Source organism: Rhea americana, unplaced genomic scaffold (assembly GCF_003343005.1).
Source record: "Rhea americana isolate MKP2758 unplaced genomic scaffold, rheAme1 scaffold_175, whole genome shotgun sequence".
NCBI lineage: Eukaryota > Metazoa > Chordata > Aves > Rheiformes > Rheidae > Rhea > Rhea americana.
Window position 1 is genome coordinate 1606093 of NW_028185872.1, and position 20120 is coordinate 1626212.

Below are 20120 nucleotides of genomic sequence, written 5' to 3' on the forward strand. Positions count from 1 at the left end.
TGWTTGTAGCTCTTTCTCCCTAAGCAACAGTTGATCCAAGCATGCTACTGGTGCTATTTTAGTGTTTAAAGTAGACCAAACGCTCGTGTAGAGTCAAAAAGTACTGAACCATTTGAGGTTTAAATCTCTCCCTGGAAGGTTAATGAAAAGCAGTAGGAATGATGTGGCTTACTTCTCTCCGACACACACAAATACCCAGAAATCTGACYGCAGCAGAGCGGGGAGCTGTGGATCCCCAGTGATCCCATTCTTCCGGACTAACCACAGCCATTCGGCAGCTGCTGAGGGATTGAGCCCACTCTTTGCCTAGCACCTCCCAGTTCCCTGCCTTGTAGACAGGACAATGTTACCCGTTTCTCAAATGTAAGTAACCTGTGTGAGCTGGAAAGATTAGTGACTATGGTCCCTGACATACAGCTTTTRTTTACCAGGCTTTTGAACTGTCCTCGTGCTCGGAGTGGAGCCCTAGGTTCCTGAGCTCTTTAAATCCTTCCACCCTGTAAGCTCGCAGCCTGCTTCGGCCCTGGCTCTGACTCACTTTTCTCCGGTCACCACCTGGTGAGGCATCGCTGCCCAGGCTAGCTTGTCTGTCTGGTTTCGTGAGAGCAGCCTCTTGTAGGTGGCAGGGACGAGCCGCTGGAGCTGGAYGTGGGGAGTAGGTGGAGAACGTGAGGGAAGAGTTGGTAAACATGAGAGGCGATGTGTACTCTCCTCGTAGTTCCTGCCTAGGAATACTTAACCATTTGCTTAACTTCTTACCTGCTTGGAGCACTGTTTTTCAACGTGGTGTGAGCAGCTTCCTCCGCTCGTGCAGGCTGCCCTGGGCTGGACGGGGCGGGAGATCGCGAATGCAGCGGGTGCTCCTGGGGGTTTGTACCCGTCCTGTGTTTGCAGAATAATCACAAAGCAGCAGCGAAGCGTGGGAGAGGCGATGAATGAATATAGGATTCAAAACCATCCCCCTGCTCCCAGAACTGCCCTTTTACTTTTGAATTTAAAACTGTATTTTGGCTGGAAGTATTTTCAGGCAGGGAGGGAAGGAGACTGTGAAGTGCTAACAAATGTCCTAGCTACAGGCGGTTGTAGCRTTTCGAAGCTGTTCCTTGACAGGCAGAGAACCACCATTAAACTGAATTTAAGCCATGGCAAATTTATCCAGTGAAATTAACTGGATGTAGTGTTGTATAACTGTATAAAAGCCAGGCGTTTTCCCGAGCCTAATTCCCGCGTAAAGGCAGCTCTGGGCCGGGAAGAGGACGGCCRCAGCTAGCCCTGCACAAGAGCCTGGCGGTGACGAGGCACCGTTTGCTCTCCTGTTGTTGTGGGCATCTGGCACCTCTCAGTAATGTCTGTGTGATTATTATTTTTTTCTTTTTAATTTATTTTACCTGCTAATGTATGTTTACATCTTACCGGGACGTGTTAAATAATTTTTTTTACAGCAATATGTTTAATCTGTTTGTGATACCTGCAGTTCCCCCTAGCTAAAGCATATTGCCCCCTCTACAGTGAAATGAATACAGTAATTAAAATATACTGTTACTTTACCTAAATAAATAAATAAATAAATAAATAAGACCTGCTTAATACCTAGAGCAGACTTGGCTCAGAAGAGCAGTTATCTGGCTGCGGCGTAAGTAAATCATTGACTCACCTTCTACGCCCAAGACAGCTGCCAGCGGTAAAGAGTCATTTTAGCTGCAGCGGGGCATGTTTAGAGACCGTTTCAGGGCATGATTAGAGACCGTTTCAGATTTCTTCCTATGCAGGTGGTGGTGTGGGTGCTCATAAATTTGAATTACTAGTCTGTAACAGTTAAGCATAACCCACATAAGCATTCTCACAGATTTCAGATTTCCATTCAGTTGCAAAGGATTTTTTCTTTTTCTTTTTTTTTTTTTTTTTTTTTTTTTTTTTTTTTTTTTTTTTTTTTTTTATTTTTTTTTTTTATTTGTTTGGGTAGCAAAACAACACAAATAACTTGGGATGTTAGCAGGGTAGCATACTGCTATTCTAAATTAAATACACCCCATGTGTTTACCCAGACAGTCTGCCCTGGACTGCATGCGAAGTGTGCAAGGTTGGAATTCTGATACTTTCTTGGTTTAATTTCAAAAATACTTTACCGATAGTATCACAATACCAAATGTCAAGTCAAAGGTTTAACAATAATAAAAAAAAAACTTTTAATTTTAATTTAAATGCACATGCTTAATAAAATCTAATCARTGCTTTTAAACTGGATACATATGACTGTAAATGCCAGGTTTTAATGCACTTTTTCAGATGGAAATCTTTGGGAATCGTTCTGAACACTGGCTTTCAGGAGCAATGTGCTTGTCAGTGAGAAAATTTGATAAATCACTCAAAATGGCTTTACTGTGGTTTCTGTGCATTTCACATGGAAAACTTCTTTTTGTCAGCTTTTTTATAATCCTAAGGCTAAGGAGGGACCATCAGAATGGAATTGTCTGGGACACTGTCTAGCTGAATCCCTGAGATTTAAGTTATGTGGTGTAACACTAACATTTTTGTAAGTATTGAGRCACAAGATCAAGTTTTTGGATGAAGTTGAATAAGGGGAAAACGTTCATTTTTCAAAGTCTGTAACGATCCTATTTGTTTCTGGGTTAAATGCTCCAATTCATGAACTTCTTTTCCTTGCCTTTCCTAGATTCCAAACCCGCTGTTTGACCTGGCTGGCATAACATGCGGACACTTCCTGGTTCCCTTCTGGACCTTCTTTGGTGCGACCCTGATTGGGAAGGCAGTAATTAAAATGCACATCCAGGCAAGTAGATGCCTCCATCGTGGCGTGGGGGCTTCTTTCGTAGAGGCCTCTTGCACGGCGGTACCTCATAGTGAATTCTGGAGTCTCCCTTCCTGACCTGCAGTAATGGAAATTAATTTGGTGCAAAGGATTTACAATAAAGGATCTGCTGGGCTTCTTATGCTCAAAACTTAGGCAACTGAATAATTTATGGCAACAAGCTAATGAGCTCGCTGCCTACACCACTCAGGAAATTGGTGGTTAGCCAAGTTATTTACCTACGGTTTTTACCAGACTGAAAGGACTTCATACTAATAATGAACTTGCCTTTTTGGTAACAAATACTCATTTCAAAGAGCATTACAACTAGTCTTTACCAGCTAAGCAGTACTTTTTAATGTTCTCTTTTTATCTCAGTTTAATGCGTAAAGAAAATCCCAGTCCTTTCAGGTCCTGCTTTTTGCAGAAAGCAGTCTGAGGGTATGTTGGAGGGCGGATTGACCATAATTTTTGAGCGTGGTTAGTAATTTTAGGGGTAGTTGATCCASGATATTTTAAGTGGGCCTGATTTCAGTGAGGGCCTGTTCAGTTTTTGTAGCTAACTTAAAGCCTTCAGGATGCTCTGAATTTGACAATCAGAATTTCAGGTTGCTTTCAAAAATGTTGAGTCTCACTTTTAAAATGTGTCACTATTTTGTCCGACACAGGATGAAGGACTGATTCCCTGAGGATTGTTTACTGGTGGCAGTGTCTTTAGATAGTGCTATATCATGAACTATATCACTTGATTTGTATTAATTAGAACCAGTGTTCTCAGCTGGGGCTTCCCCCCCCCCCCCCCCAAGCGTCTCCATAGTGCTGGTGCAGTGCCTGTAGCTGCGCTGCTTGGAAATGTTTGCTGTCACTACATTAAAATAGCAGGAGCTAGCAGAAGTGTAAGATTACTCTTCTAGTACTCTCCTCAAACTCCTTGAAAATCTCTTCCTTCTGTCCTAAATAGAAAACTTCAATCTTCAACCCTTTTTATGCCCATTTTTTTTGTAAATAGTTATTTTACTTTGTACAATGTTGAAACGGAAGATAAATGGCTCTGAAAATTGTTTCATGTACTGTGATAAGACTACTTTTTCTTCACACTTAATCTTGAACACTTCTGCTTTTAAATAAGTGTAAAGTTAGAATTTGGTCTGGCAACGTAGAAAAGACTCAAGTGAAATAGTACTTGTGTAATATTCCCTTTATTATTTTATTTGCCTTRTTTAGCTAGGAGAATGTTTGCTATGTAATTTATAGTGCTCTACACTCAGATKTAATGTAAGCAACAAATATTTCCTGGTGTCTTGTACAGCTGGTAAATCATTTCATTTTGTAATGTTTAGCTATGAGAATTTTGTTTTCGGTGATGTTTTACTTCCGGCATATAGTTGTGCAATAGCCTTGATTTTTTTTGTAGTGATCTTGGTGTAATTGGGAATTTAGGAAATGTAACAGTCGTGGAAAGACTTTTAATGAAATCTTTCTTTAGACAGGAAGCCAGTGACTCTGATGTAGTGGCCATCCTGGAGCTGCTTTTAACTGGCCTCTTCCTCTGGACCACAAAATCGTTTTGTGTAGTTCTAGTCACATCCCTTATTCCCAGACTAGTGAATGCTCTTCTCATTAGGTCATGTTTAAATTGATTTAAGGAGACTATGGGAACTGTGTGTGTGTACACACGGTCTTGGTCACTCTTTGCAAATGAACAAGCTATCAAATGTGACAAAAGACCTAGCAAAAGCTATTTTAATAAAACTTTAATGTATTTTATAAGTGAAATGAGTGTAAGATTACAGGCATTTGCATTTTATGCAAAATCACTCATGTTAGAATTCTCTTATGTTAAAATTACTCTRTTTCAAGTAATCTACTGCATTAGAGCAATAATAATAAGTGATAATAATTAAGTGATATTTTTTTTGAACAGATAGGTACTCAAAGGCTCTTATTTTGTTCTTTAAATATTTCTTTGTTACGTTTCTCTCTGGAGCACATAAACTAGCGGCTAAAAGATTCATTATTTTCACTGTTGTGATCTTTAAGTACATGTGCTTGTGTGTAAGGGGATGTGAATTTTTCTGCAGAGTGATGACTGTTTTTCCATTAAAACATTGTTGATGGAGTAAAGTGACCTTGAGCTTCTGGGAATTTAAGTTTGGGGAGGATGCAAATGGTTAGTAACATAAGCTGCAAAAACATTGCAAGAAATGAAATCTATGAGGAAATAGAGTAATAGAGTAAACAGCTTTCCCCTGTTCTGCTGCTTCTTGAAAATAGTATTGAAAAAAATAAGGACTTTGAAAGAAAAGTGGAGGGAAAACTATCTGTAAGTGCAGGAGAATCTGTTTAATTGGAAAGGAACGTAAATTGTCGTACTCCATTGTCTTTGCTTCCCTTTTGATCAAACATTTCTCTAACTGATGTTTTCCTTCCGACAGAAACTTTTCGTTATTATAACATTCAGCAAACATATAGTGGAGCAGATGGTGTCCCTAATCGGGTGAGTAACTCTAACGCATTAATATCTTCGCTCATTAAGTGGAAAAATACTGGAGGAGTCAAATCAGATGTGCTGAAAATTGTGCTTTACTTTTAAGTGCAAGCTTTTACCAACAGCTAATTTGCAACTTCATTCCTCACCTCAAAGGCTTGGAGTACTTCAAGAAACATAATAGCACTGAAGGTCAGATGACCTGAGTATATAATACCTACGTTTAGCTTTCACCCAGAAATAAGATACAACTATTCCAATTATAGACTGCAACATTTTTAGCTGCAAATAGATTGTTTTTTATTGACTTCCTTCAATGCTGCATGTGATCCCATGACAAAAAAAATGAGAACTRTTGTGATTTATGCTATGTCCAAAGTGGCTGATAAATGTTTTCTATAATTTGACCTCGCACACTTAAAATATTAAATGTCTTATGAAGTATCAGAATCAAAAGCTCAATGTATAGAATGGTGTCTCCATTCTGTTAAACTTGTTTTTTAATAGGTGAGATCACAGATTTTGTGTCTAAATTGTTCCTATTTTGAGAAAGCTTGTCTTTTTTCTGGACTGAAAGGTCTTCAGCAACAGACTTTTTTTTTTTTTTTTTTTTTTTTCTTTTTTTTTTTTTTTTTTTTTTTTTTTTTTTTTTTTTTTTTTTTAGTAAAAATGTTAATTTCAAATAGAAAGTAGAGCAGAACCCAGATAACAGTTAAACAAATAAACAAACAAAAAAAGATAATTTAGATCTACGTATTTCTGTGTTGCCCCAGGGTTTGAATGAAAATTGGAAATTGATGATCAAGTGCTAGGCTTTTGCCTCGTATCTACCTGTTTGGTTGTCAAATATGTGTCATTTTAAATTCCATTGCTGATGTTACACTTCCTGCCTGGTAATTCAACAAATATGATCTCAGCGATGCCTCTTTAACCATGAAGCAATTCATGAAACTGTTCAGAGACAAAATGTACAGCTCATTAATCTTAAATGTATGCAACTAGATAGAGTCATTCAGTACTGCATAACAGAATTGTACTTAATTGTTCAAGGAACAGTCATGTACTCGGGAGGAAAAGCCGCTACCTTTTTTCTGATTAGATTCCTRTAATGTCAGGAATGCAGGTTTAAAGTTTTAAATATGATTCTCTGACATTTAAACAAAACTTTTTTTTTTTATTAGATACCTAATATAGATATCCCAAGATAAAATAAATTCTAAGGTGTTTTTATTTTTCCAAGGCCTTTCRCTTGTTGTATGAGGCATATTGATAGATCCTTTGCTGCCTGAACTGAAATAGCTCAGTTCACATTAACACCAAAAAACCCACACTCCGCAAGAACAGTTTCAGGACAGGAACGTCTGGAAATAACTGCTTTTGAAATATGGAAACTTGAAGTAGGAATGCTTTACAAAGGGAAAACAGTGTCAGAAAAGACCTTCTAGGGCATTTCATTAATGAAACAGATCCGGACTTTATTACTTCCTGATCTTCTGATTGGGAGTCTGGTTTGTAACAAACTTCAAAATGAATTTGTTGCTTTGAACATTTAAGGAAAAAAAAAAAGGAAAGAAAGAAAAAAAAAAACAAGTGGCTACTCGTAACAATCATTCATTAGCTTTTCTTACCACTAACATTCCAAGCAATTTACTACTTTATTTTTGATCAGTGCTGCTAGTAAGCTAGGTGTATTTCCAAAGTTTTGCTCTCCTGCAGTCTTTGAGCCAAAACTAGTAGTTTTTTCCTACTTCATCTGTCTTGGAGATAATTTTGCATCAAATTACTTAGAATGCATTCACAAGACCTCTGCTGGATTCAGACTTTATTAGATGGTTGATGTCAGAGTTAAAAAATGTTCTCGGGAGACAGAAGGATTTTTGGAATGTCCCGGTAGCGTTGACTTTTCTCAAACCGTCTGCTAGCATTACCTCAGCAATTTCTTTTTAGAGTGGAGTACAGAACATGTTAAACAATAGCTTGCCTTAAAACTGTTAGTATTAAATTAAAATATGTCTGTGTTTGATGGTCAGTAACTTTATTTTAATCAAATCCTGTCCCTCAATTYGACTTGCCACTTTTGCCTGGGATATTGCTTTTGCACATTAGCAAATGTCTAAGCACAATACTTTAAAATAATGAACATATTAATATAGAGGATAATTGAAATCTAGACAGAAGATTAAGCTGAAGCATCAGAGAATTAAGGTCTCGTAATATTTGATTTTCTTGGCCAAACAGGTTTTTTTGGTAACTRAGTCTCAAAAAATAATAGTAAAACTGATTCACCTGCAGATCTTTTCCACAGCTCAATAGTTGTTTGCTTCGATTTCCAGATGCTGCTTGCACTGCATACTAAACCTGCCATAAGCAGGTTTTCTGTTATAGTTTAGAGTACTTGGATTTTACGCTTTCATTGCCTACGTCTCCATTGCAAAGAGATCCTGAAATACTCTTTCTATTAACTAAATRTAAGAGGAGGAAAAGAAAAATAGATGTGACAGGAAATTGAGATGGCTGGTGTTCTCAAAAAAAAAATTAACTGTTGGCAGTATCCAGCGTGAAACGTGCTCGGAGGGACGGGTGGTGGCAAGGCGCACGGCAGCCGGGCTGCAGGACGCCGGGGTGGCGGGAGCCCGGTCGGGGCAGCGAGGAGAAGGGACGCGGAGGGACTGAGGAAACCGAAGCCAGTGGGAGGCTTGAAACCAAAGCCGGAGAGGGTTTCAGAGGTGCTGGTGGCTCGCACGAGGCCCACAATTACCAACCTGTTCGACCAGTTAACGCTTTGGAAATTGCGTTATTGCTGTCGAAAATGCTAAAAGAGGATAATGTTTTCTCTCAGGTTGTATTACTTGCATAAGCTCTGTGTGGGAAAAAAGGGTGTATGAGACTTTCGTCTTGTTTTCCGTGACTTACAGATGAGTTTAACTTACTGGTCATCCATGTAATATACTTAAGTGTTGGTTTTAGGCCAAAGTTAGCCCATTTAAAATGTTTAATCATCGTGTGTTGTGGGTTTTCTTCTGGCTTTCAAATCTTTCCATTTAAAATTTCTTTTTAAGCCTACAGCTGCGGGATTGTTTATGGAGTCGCACTAAGCGTATTGCTTGTGAGCACGATCGTGTTTTCTCTGAAGTGGCAGTTTCAAATGTGGATCRAGAACGGTCCCCGAGCTGCTGAAGGGAGAGTGTCGGAGCGTTCACCATCCACAGAAGCGTCTAGGTGCCTTGTTTCTGGGCAAATGTTCAGAAGGAAAATCTAGGCTCTTTTTTTTATGCTTTGTTCRATTTTTGTGCTAATGAGCTAATAAGAACTCTAGAACTTCCAGTGGAGATCTGCAAAACGCATAAGCGTGTTTGATACCACGACAGACACCTCCTGGCCCTCATCTCAGAGGCAGCAAGTGAAACGACTCGGTGTCCTCGTGGGGGACAAATCGCACCCTCCGGGCAGAGGGATTCCCCTCGRCTGCTGCTGTCTTGCAGTAATGTCGCGTAGGCTGCAGAGGGTTTGGTAAGAGATCCTGGGAGAGCTGCTCGGAGGCAGGGCGCTGGGTTTTGCGGCCGAGCAGCGCCCGTAGGATCTGTCGAGTGTGGCCTGGTTTTAGCAAAATGAGTGAGCGGCTGCCTGGGGCAAGCGAGGCTCTGCTAACTGGAGAAGTAGAAACTGATATAGTCAGTGAGTAAATGAACTGAGTCAACAAACTAATTTGAAGTTTAAATATAAGTCAGTGATTTGCATGCTTCCACAGATTTTAAAAGTTGTCAGTACTGTGCTCTGCTGGTGAGACGCATGAGCCCTGTTAGCGCTGTGCRAAGCCTAACTCAGACCCGAACATCTACCCCAAAATACCCATGCTTTGGAGCAGGTTCTTAATCTGGTGTTTTCCGTGGACCAAATTTTCACGGTTGTCAGCTGTGCAGGCCAGGTTGAACGAGCACACGTCTGAAAGGAAAACCTGGCTTCTGGCGCCGTGCGCTTGAGCCGGTGCCTTTACCGGCCGAGGCTGCTGCTGTTTCTTRCGCTGTAGTTCTTTGCTTCATGGCTTAATCTCAGCTGGTTCTTGTAAGGAGCATGATGTGCATTTTATGGGGGGAAAAAAACACAAATAAACTATGGTGACTGATACAGCTAGAAATTTTGCCACTTAAAGATTGCTCCCCCCCACCCCCCAAAAAAATAGTTTGCAATGTAGGTTTAGGTTAGTAGGTAAGTCGGGCAAAGCCAGTGACGGAAAGGGCTGCAGCAGCCGTCGGCTGTGCCCGCNAAAGCCAGTGACGGAAAGGGCTGCAGCAGCCGTCGGCTGTGCCCGCGCCAGGCGAGTCCCCGGCTGCGATTGCCGGCTCTCTGCGGAGCCCTCAGCTCGCGGCCGCGGCGCTGCGCCCCACGYGCGCCCCGGTGCGCCGGCCCGCGGCAGGAGCAGGGCTCGAGCCTCTTGCAGGGGACACGGAGGCGAGTGGAGTCGGAGCAGCTTTGGTGTCGAAAAGCTTCCAGTGGGTCACAACCGAATTGTGAATGTTTACTTGCAAAAGGCTTGTAGGGTTTAACCTSTGAGCAAGCCAAGGGCTTTGGGGGTTTTTTGAAGTTGGGTACAGAAATTGTGCTGGATCTTTAATCCGCCAACAGGGGAGAGGTTTCCTTGCGAAGAGCAATGGTGAGCAGAGTTACGAACCAACAGTTCAAAGATATGTTGCAATTCCCATTTTTGAAAGCTTTGATTTTAGCATAACAGAATATCCGAAGGAAAAAAGCTTTGGTGGCAGCTTGGACGACATGGGTGTTGGAGCGTGGCTCCAGGTGTAAGTGTGCTCAGACGTGCAGCAATTGTAACGTACTAATAGTCAAATAAGTTTTATTATTTTTTGAACTTGTAAAACCAAAGCGCATCTACTAAAGCAGCCTTTCAGCCCCCCAAACGGTTTTGCTGATCCTGGCCGTAAATCACATTTATTTGCAGCAGTTTTAGCACGCTGCACGCGGGTAACATCCGCGTTTCCCCAAGGGCTCGGAAGCCGCGGGGCGGCGGGAGGAGTGGCGGCCGGGGGCGACGGCCACCGCGCTTCGGGGACCGGCTGCCCCCAGCCCGGCTGCTGCGGCGCCGCGCGGCCCCGGCTGAGTCAGGCCGGAGGCCGAGGGCCGATCTGACTCACCGCGCGCAGCCGCTGGGCATTGGTCGAGCCTCAGGGAAACGGATGGTTTAAATACTGTGAGAATCTTTATCAGCACAGGAAATGACAGCTCATTAAAATACTAACCGTTAAGCCTGTTTAGATCACTGTCTGGAAAAAAATTAACCATTGCAGGTTCAGATAGCTTGCGGAGGAAAGGTGCTCTGCTCTGTGTGAACCCGCTGCGCGAATCCACCAGCTTTGCAAAGTGGCCAGGGGCAAGAAAACGTTGGCATCATTTTTTTTCAAGAATCTATAACACTTTTCAGAGAGATCAGTGCCATGTAGGAGCAAAATTGCTAGCTCYTTTTGAGGGAGGGACAGCTAAGAAAACCAAATATAGTGACTTTTACTAAGTGCCTTATTGCTTTTGAGCTGCCAGGTGGATTTTTCTTGTGTTCTTGAAGGGGAATGTTGAAAGAAATGTGAATCCAAGGGAGAGAAACTCAAGCGTGGGAGGGCTGGCTGCTGCCTGTGCTTTCGTGGGGGTGGTTTTGCGTGCTTGTTGGGAAGGTGAAAGCCTTTGCTTTGACCCTGTGGCCTAGCGGTGAATAGCTTGATTCAAAAAAAAAAATAAAATAAAATAAAGGGGAGGTGCTGGAAGAGAAGAGCCCATACCAGCACGCTCCGTCCTTCAGTGCATCACATTCTTCAGTGCCACTTAACTGCCTTTTCTGTAGACAGAGATCATCTCTGGCCTTAGGCCGCGCTCGCTGCAGGGCAGCAGGATGAGATCCTCCATGCGTACGTGGTTTGTGCTCACAACGTGCACAAGGAATTTTTCCTTTTAGTCTTTTTTGGGGGGATTAACTTAAAACATTAGGTCCCTATTGCGTTTATTTTGAACTGTAGTCCAAGCACTTCCTAAAAGGATGCTTTTCCATAGCTGTACTAGCCCAAAAAGCTGAACCGTAGCAAACCGCGTGCAACACCGCTGGTCCCCAAGCCCTGCCAGACAGCTTTACTGAGCAAGGACAGATTGCATGYGCTTGGTAGCTAAGGAGGCTGACAAAATCGATCCACTGGTTAATAGTTAAACGGTCTTTCTAAGTGAATGGCTGTGAATATTAGAGAGATCATGCATAAAATGGGATTCTGACTCAATATTGCGTCACCTCTCCAACGATGGCTTTGGAGCGCCGGGCTGCTCCCACCCCRTATTCGTTATTAGGCTTCTCATTTCCCTTCAGATTTTTTTCATGATAAAACAGACTTCCATRTTTTCAGACCTTTAGTGCTTAAGGATTCTTGGTCATCGCCACTGAGGGGCTGATTTTAGCTGTGCATAGAAGCTGCTGAGTAGAGAATAAAATGCTCAGCTGAATGCTGCTGAAGTCCTTACCTACGTTTTTAGCTTCCATCTAAATAAATGGAGCTTCAGAACTGCTTAATCAGCTGCTTAATCACTTGCTGTTTGAGATCTGTTACAAATGAGAAACTTTAATTAACACCCTATTAATGTTCCTAAATGTGGGTCTATGATGGTAACTTCAGTGTTTCTTAAAATACTTCCTAATTCTAACACTTCTCTTCTGGAAAAGCAGGCAGAAATGCACATGTTCAGAGGTGTTTATAAGATGGGAACTTTATATTCTAAATTGTGGGTCTGATCACTCTTTGCTGGCACAAAGATGCAGAACTGCAGCATTTGATACAGAACTGCACTTCAGCATTTAGCACAGTTTGTAGTCTGAGTTTCAAATGCTCATGAAACATTTGACTTCAGCATAGGGTCAGAATATATTAAAAACTAAAAGTTTTGGTTTAAAAATGTTAGCTGTTACTGAAATCTCTTGTGAATCAGAATTTCTTCAGAAACGTATGTATTTTTCTAAAAAAAAAAATCATACTTTTTTTTTTTTTCCTAAAGATTATTTTAAAACTCTRGCTAGTCTCTTCAGTCTTTCCAATAAAATGCCCTGGATGGGGAGACTACGCTAGAGYGGTGCCTCGCTTCCTGGCAGAGCATCCCTGTCACTGAGTAACTGCAAAATCCACGAAGAACAACGGATAGCAACTGGGGAAATACATTTCATTGCTTAATTTGGTGGACAACTCATAGGAAATGACTTTACTTTCTTCCCCCCGGCCTCCCTTTTAATTGCCGTCCTGCAGCAGCTCCCGAGACCTGCGTCTTAAGCCCCAAAGAAGGAGGGTCGGGGGTTAGTGCGGTTGGGGGCTTGGTCTGGTGTGGCAGAGACTGCAAAGGGTGCGTGAGCTAAGCTCAGGGTCCTTTTATTCTCTTATTCTCTCGTACTCTTTCTTTGGAAGACAAGAGGCTTTATTCTCAATAGAAAATGCCAGGAATTAGTTTGAGATTTTTCTACAAATAGGGTTATCTTCCGGCATCTTCCTTTGTTTAGTCGGATGTGCGACTGTGCCTGTGGTTTGCATGTCGCCTCCTGAAACTGCACTGGTCTGTTGGAGAGGTGTCTTAAAGTCACTGCGAAGCGGCGCCGAGTTATGATGCAGATCTAGTCCTTCCGCCTCGGGACCTGCGCCTGGCTCGCGGCGGCAACCCTTGAAATTTCAGTCTGAAGTCTCCCCTGCTCCCCCTTTGATAACAGCAGGGTTAGTGAGTTGAATTTCCCTGCCCATGTTTGGGGGATACATCTTGTTTGTAAATAAATAAATTTAAAACTTTTTTTTTTTTTTTTTTTAGTGTAAGACTTCTAAGACTTTTAGATCTGGAGTATGCAATAAGGTGATTTTCCCCTTTGGCTAGTTGGTGATAAAAACATCAGCTGGTGGATTAAATGACTGAACTTTTTTGAAAGACTACAAGAACGAACCAAAATTGACCCCTACAATGAGATGATGACTTTGTTTTTATACTGTAGATGCATGTAGAATTCTATATTCTGTGTGTTACTGTGCTACATTTTATTCCTAATGCACTTGAAAGTATACACTTTTTTAGTATTAAAGTCTTCACTAATGTGCAGAGTATTGCAGGCTTTTAGAGACCAAGGTCCTTGCATTCAGGATCTTACAGGTCTTCAAAACCAGCTTTAATAGAATGAATGCTGAGCACTTAAATCCTTAAGTCATGCTTACAAAGTAAAAAAACCCACATATTTTTAGTGAGAAAATGTTGAAATACAGAGGTGATGCACTAGGATCTCTTGAAGCYGTCTGAGCTTGGTTTTCATGTCTTGTTCGGCTGTTTAATGTTACTTGGGCACTGACTTAGTTCAGTTTTCCGGGAAAAACATGGAGGAATTTGACCAACCGTCCTGTTAATCATTCATCTCTCATCATTTAAATATTCCTAATTTCGTATTCATGCAAAGGTGTAAAAGTAAAGTATTACCTCTCAGTGGCTTTCTTAGGCTTCCAGATGCCATTTGAAAAAGAAAAGATACCCCAAAACGTACTTGTTTTTAAAACCGTGACTCGTACTGATCAGCGAGTCATTAGGAGACTTTTTACCACAAGCAGAGTCAGATTCTTACGGGAGCGTTCGGAAAAGCTGGGAATCGCTTGTAGAGGTTGACCTGCTCATTTGTAAAATATGTAATTGATGTGCTTTAGTGTTGGTGCTTATTTTGGTGAAATTTTACCAGTTCAGGCAAAAAATTTTTACTCACCCGTTTGTATCATCGTTTGAATCATGAGGAGGGAAACTTTCTTTTTTTTTTTTTGGCTTGTGAACGTGTTCAGAAAAAAACTATTTGCTCTTGTCTCGTGAAGGAAAGAGAAAGAGATTTAAGTGAGCTACGTTTTCTTCAATCTGTGCGTTTTCTCATTTTCTTAAGCTTTAAATATTAGCTGTTCTTTCTGAACTCAGCTTTAACCAGGAAAAGGGGATGTCATGTCAAAAAGGGGAGATTGAGGAAACTAATGTTAGAGATCTAGTGCTCCCGGAAGGGAGATGATCCTCCCTATAGTAATAGTGTAAAGATTCAAAATCGTAGCAATTTTTGTAGTACGCGCTTAGATAACTTTTTTTCATGTTGAAGACCATCCTAATTTTTCAAAGCAGAAGACCCCAGCATCTCAGTTTTTGACAATAAGGAGGGATTTGTCAGCGACGGCAAGTTTTCCGTGGTGAGTGCCGGGGTGAGAGCCCGGGAGCGCTGGGCGCTGCCGTTCTCGCCAGCGCTTTTGCTGGCCGAGATTTTTGTCCGGGTACCAGTTCGGCGGTTTTTTGAAGATGCCCCGAGGCTCTCCGCCCCTCCCCGCGGAGATCCTGCGCGCCGCCCGCGCTGAGAGCCCGCAGCGAAGGGCGGGCAGGGGGCTCGCGGCCCCCCAAGCCCGCCGCGAGCTCCGGGACGCCGAGGCGGGGCGCGGCGGCGGGCGCTGCGCGGAGCGCGGAGCGGGGTGCGCGGAGCGCGGAGCGGCCCGGGCGGGGCTCGCAGCGCCGCCCCCCCCCTCCCCCCCGCTCTTTTGGGGCAGGGATGACGCACGGCTTGGCCTAATAAGGACTTAGTCCGCGAAAGGGGCCGGCTCCGCCGGGGGGACGGGGCCGAGTCACCGCGCGAGCAGTTTCTTTTTTAACTCGGGGATGACACAAGCACAAGTCATTTCCTTATTAATCGGTTCAAACCAGTTCTTACAGGAACTGCTGGTGATAAATGTGGGGCTTCGGAGAAGTCATTCATTTTATTCGCAGCGCTGCAGCAGTGCACAGCCGCAGCTGGCGGCTCTCGGCTTTAAGGAAATGCTGCAGCTCACAGCTTCTTCCCCTGCTACCCCTAGTCTGTCATCACTGATCTGCTCTGATTTTTTTTTTTTTTCTTTTTGCTTTTAAACAGATTTTTTTTTTCCCAGAGGATCGGGGGAAATATATGTCCGTTCCAGCAGTGTCAGATGAAAAGTTAAAATATACTTTATTACATAGTTATCTATTTGCCTAAGTAGCAATGCCCTTCTGAGCTGTAGCTCAATCTGAACTTTGTTCTGTTTGGGTCAAAGTGGTAAGTTAAAAAAAAAAAAAATTTTTTTTGTTTTTGTTTTCCTCCTCTATTTTGTCTTGTTCTCTGGGATGAACTTTGCATCAGTGCTATTCCAAGTATAGGTCCTTCTCTTCAGAAGCCATTTCAAGAATACTTGGAAGCTCAGCGGATAAAACTTCACCACAAGCCCGACAGTGGCGTACCCCAGGTAAGTCGCTTCCCTGCCTCCTCCCCGTCACCTCTGCCCTGTTCTTGCTCTCCTTTGGCTTGTCAGTTTTGCTGATTTAACTCAGGATCCCGATTTCCAAAGATTTGCAGTGGCCCAGGGAAGAGTTAAAAAACTCATTTTAAAGCAGCTGGGAATTAAAAATAATACTGTAATTGTGTGCAACTGGACTGAGACCTCTTGGAGAGTGAAGGAAACAATAAACCAAGACCAGTGTCTGGTCTTGAATCTGTATTAGCATGCCTGCTTTGAAAAAGAAATTTAAGCAGTAAAGGCTGCATTTACATGTGAAATGATAAAGAACCGCTTGCAGCATCAATACTTCAGAAGGCAGTAGGATGTGGAGCTTAATGGCCAACAAGAGAAACARAATCACAAGCCTTTAATGTTCGAAAAGAAAAGCAAAATACAGTGTTTGGAGAAGGTACAAAGAAGCAGAGGTATGCTTTCATACCAAGTACTAAAAAAAACAAAAAAACTTTTTGATGGGGAGGGGGAGAGAGCATTTTTGTAGTTTCAGCATGAGAGATCTTAGGACACTAAGGCATTTTTTAATAAAATCAATGTAACTCTCACTAACACTTCTCATTTATTACTTGTAGTATTAGAAATGTTTCTTTGCTCATTTCTTACCAGAAAAGAAACTAAATTAGGGAGGATCAGGCTGGAATAACTAGATATGCACATGCATTTTAAGCACATTGAAGTAATTTTTGTGCAGTGCATTGCTGCCCTCCTTTGACAAAAAACAACAGTTAAGTGTAGCCTTAGAAAAATACTCAAAATGGGGCTGCCGAGATCATCACATTAACTTCCAGTGACAAAAGAGGAATCAGATACTAACTGGAAGATAACACAGTATACGCAGTTTAGGAGGGGGGAAAAAAATGTTAGCCAATGACCTTGCTGTTTTCTTTGGACCGAAGGTGACAGGGAATGCCAGTGAGGGGTTGCTAACTCTGGACCCTGTGAATTGTGAGCAAAGACGAAACAACACTGGGAATAATAAATCACTTCCCTAGCAGGCAGGAATGAGCAAGGAGTCATCATCTGCCCTGCAGTGCATTTGGCAACCCCTCCTGTATTGTCTTTCAAGGGACTAAAGTCAGCTTTACAGAGAGACCTGCAGGAATCCTGTCAGCTTGCACTTGGTTCCTGGTTTTAATTTGATAAATCGCACAATCCAGAATGGCTAGGCTCTTCCCCTTCACCTGTGAAATGGAGAATTCTCCTTTGCACTGTCCACTAATTTTCATTTTCCTCCTTATTTTGTTTTGTCTTTGTTTCTTCAGGGGGAAAACTGGCTATCATGGATGTTTGAAAAACTGGTGATTGTCATGGTTTGTTATTTTATCTTATCTATAATCAACTCCATGGCCCAAAGCTATGCCAAACGACTGCAACAGAAGATGTACTCTGAAGAAAAAACCAAATGAGCTTGGAAAAAACCCTTGGAATGGGCTTTAGCAGACATGAAAAATGACATGTCTTTCCATATGTTTAAAAAGCAACATTATTCCAAACTGGGGAAAACTTTTTAACATCAATTTTCAACTATAACATTTTGATTTTCATTTGAAAGTAATTTGGCTGTTAGAGCAGACCTTTCATTGACAAACTTATAAATGTTAAGGTAAGGTATAAATGCTTTACTCGTCTGAGTTGTATTATATGGGATGGGCAGTGTGATGTTAAACTGGTGTTTAACACGACTGTTGTTCGTCCAGATTACTTCTAAAACTGATGATTTAATACTTAGCTGTATTCCAATTCCTGATTTAACTTTCAGACTGGCCTAAAGGTAACTTTTTATTTTTTGAAGGGTGGCTGTTCTGCTTTTTCCATAACTTTCAAGACCATCAAAATGTATACAAATGAACGCAGGTTGGGTAGAAACTCTTGCATGTCCGTCATGGTAACGCTGTTCCATCTGAACTCTCCAGTGTGCCATTGCATTGCACGTGCTCTCAGTTGGAAAAGCCACCCTTTGAAACTTCGTAATGATGTTGGCAGAGATAATTGATGTCAAAATGCTGAAGCTGACATTTTTTATTCTGTATATTTAGAATGAAGTCAAGATAAAACTTTATAAAGTCATCTTTGATCATTCCAGAATTTCTCGTGTCAGTCTTTTTAAGCTGTTTCTTCTCCTCTCCACCTTTGTATMCTCAGTTTCTTTAGTTTCTTTAAGCCTTAATCCTGTGAATTGCATGCTTTACGCATCCTTCCTGCACAAATGGTGCTGAAGTCCTTTGTTCCTTTTATTCCCCCCCCCCTTTTCCTTCTTAAGAACTTCTTGCTTAGCAGAAGGAAGTAGAAAGCATGTAACTTGGCACCTTGCAGTATGTCTCAGTGGTTAAAAAAGGCAAGTTAAACAGCAAGCTATATTTGTTAACATAAATTCTTCTGAGATGTTTGTCACTGATCACAGCACCATGAGTGATGCAGGAAAAGAAAGGGGGGAAGGAGAGTAAAGTTTTTAACTGAAAACAGATTTGATGTAAAACCTAACAATGGCATTTAAGAACGGCTTTAGAGAGCCTTAAACTTACGCTTTAAAATTCAGATAGTTTTAAAACGTTGTTATGAATTAATGCATGTTCTGGTTTTAATGTACACAAACATAACCAATATTAAAATGAGGCTTTTTCTCTCTTTAGTACGTAAATAACCATTCCACTTATACTGTGTATATAACATTTCTCTAATAATTTTTGAACTAGTGCTTTTGATTTTTATCCTGCRGGGAAGTAACGAGAATTAATTTGATTTTTGATTAGTGTTATCAAAAGGCTAGATCTTGCTCTTGCTTAGATTAGATTTTTCCCTGCGTTAGGTTAGGGCAGATCTCAAGCAAGGTGTGAGAATATGTATTGTGTTCAATCCTGCCTGAATGTCCTCTTGTGTTGCCAACCGTCGTGACATCTTCATGGCTGTACCATCCTGTCGGATAGCTTATCAGACTGATGTTGACTGTTGGATCTCATGGCAACAACAGTCGGTAGGCTGTCTGACATTTTGGTATCTTTCATCTGACCGTTTCCTCATCCATCCCCAACTGTTTTCATTGAACATCAGCAGCATATAAATGTTTTTAAGTTTAGATGGAAGTGAGTTCAGAAGTCATGCAGTGCAGCAGTCTGCATCTTTAAGATTTCCTCCCAGGTGTGTGTGAGGTTTGTAATGTTTACTTTGTAAGCTTCATATATAACTTTAAACTGACAATGTTACAGAATGAATAGGGAGAGTTTTAATGTGGACTTCTCACAAAGGAGCTGCTAGTGATTAATTATCAAAAACTCCTGAGTGCTGAAAGGTAGTACAAGATGCTTAAAAGCACATAGGCCATTTATTTGCCATGTGTACTTTTAAAACATGCATAGTATTTCTTAATTCTTGGTCCTAGTAGTTTTTTCTCCTTTTAGCCTAAGCATAGTCTTTGAAAATAATGTAGCAAGGAAGTCATTCTGAGATACGCATTCAAAAAGTCCTGGCTGTTTCTGGTATTTCAATTTTTTAGTCTACTAAAACTTTAATTTTGCACTTTCTGATAAATCACATATCAGCAGTTCATACCTGCTTGTTTTTCTTCAGGATACTTTGGATTAGTGAAACAGCTGTTTGCTATTTCCTCATTTTTAATGGCAGGGGTTTTCTCCCCCCCTTTAAATCTTCTATTCATCTTAGGCACACTGGATTTTACTTTACACTACTCTTGTAGTGTCGTAAGGCCTTTCATGACAATAAATGAAACTTGTGCCACATTGAGGTCTCTGTACACTATCAGAGTGAAGTGAGGGGATTGTGTAATAATAATAATAAAAACCCCTTGTCCTAGAGCTTGTTCCAGTAAAATACATCTTTCTAAATGCTTTAATGTTCTCCTTATAATTGTCATCTTGCAYAGTGAAGAATTGCTAGGTAAACTGAAAGCTTTCCCTGACTTGTATTTAAATCTATGTTTACATGCACGTAGCAAGAAATATATATATTGATTATACTGCAAGTTGTATGTGTCCATTCTCATAAGCTATGCCATTATTTTGAAGCCTTCTAAAATTATTTAAAGAAGGGACTGGTCATTCTACTTGCTTCTACCTGAACAGCCACTGGAAGATGATCTGATAAGACCTGGTAAAAGGTGGTAATAAAAAGAAATGAAGGTTGTGCAAACCTAATGAGATTTGCAAATGAATAGTTTTATGTTTGCTTAAATAAACCAACAAACGACTGTTTCCCGGTGTTTATTTCAGCTGATTATTTCCATTTCTGTATATTGAGCTTGGTGGTTAAATGGTGAAATCTGTTGTCCCAAACACTCTACAGTGAGTGTGAACCTAGAGGATTCATCTGCAATTGCATTTGTTAGCTTCCAAAGGAAGATCCAAAGCTTTTAACATTTCATCTGGAAACATGTTTTGTTGCCTTAAAATCTGAAGCTTCCTTTTCTTTGTATGTATTTCAGGTTACATATTGGAAGCAGTCAATCCTCTAGTTGAAACTGAGTTAGTGAGAACTCCAAAATGAACTCTGT

The 20120-nt window shown here is 41.2% G+C and overlaps 1 protein-coding gene across 3 annotated transcripts in view; it reads left to right on the forward strand.

Annotated features, from left to right (window-relative positions):
- The window catches only part of VMP1 (vacuole membrane protein 1), a 68438-nt gene extending 50737 nt beyond the window's left edge, over positions 1 to 17701 (forward strand). For 2 of the 3 annotated variants that reach the window (XM_085301348.1, XM_085301349.1), the window contains 5 exons: positions 2675 to 2791; positions 5245 to 5306; positions 15466 to 15568; positions 16879 to 16914; positions 17409 to 17701. In XM_085301348.1, the coding sequence (XP_085157474.1) occupies positions 2675 to 2791; positions 5245 to 5306; positions 15466 to 15568; positions 16879 to 16914; positions 17409 to 17609 (519 nt within the window). In that variant the 3' untranslated portion in view covers positions 17610 to 17701. Of the gene's footprint in view, positions 1 to 2674; positions 2792 to 5244; positions 5307 to 15465; positions 15569 to 16878 lie in introns of all 3 variants that reach the window. The other variant, XM_085301350.1, reaches the window with a different exon arrangement.
- The last annotated feature ends 2419 nt before the right edge of the window (positions 17702 to 20120 follow it).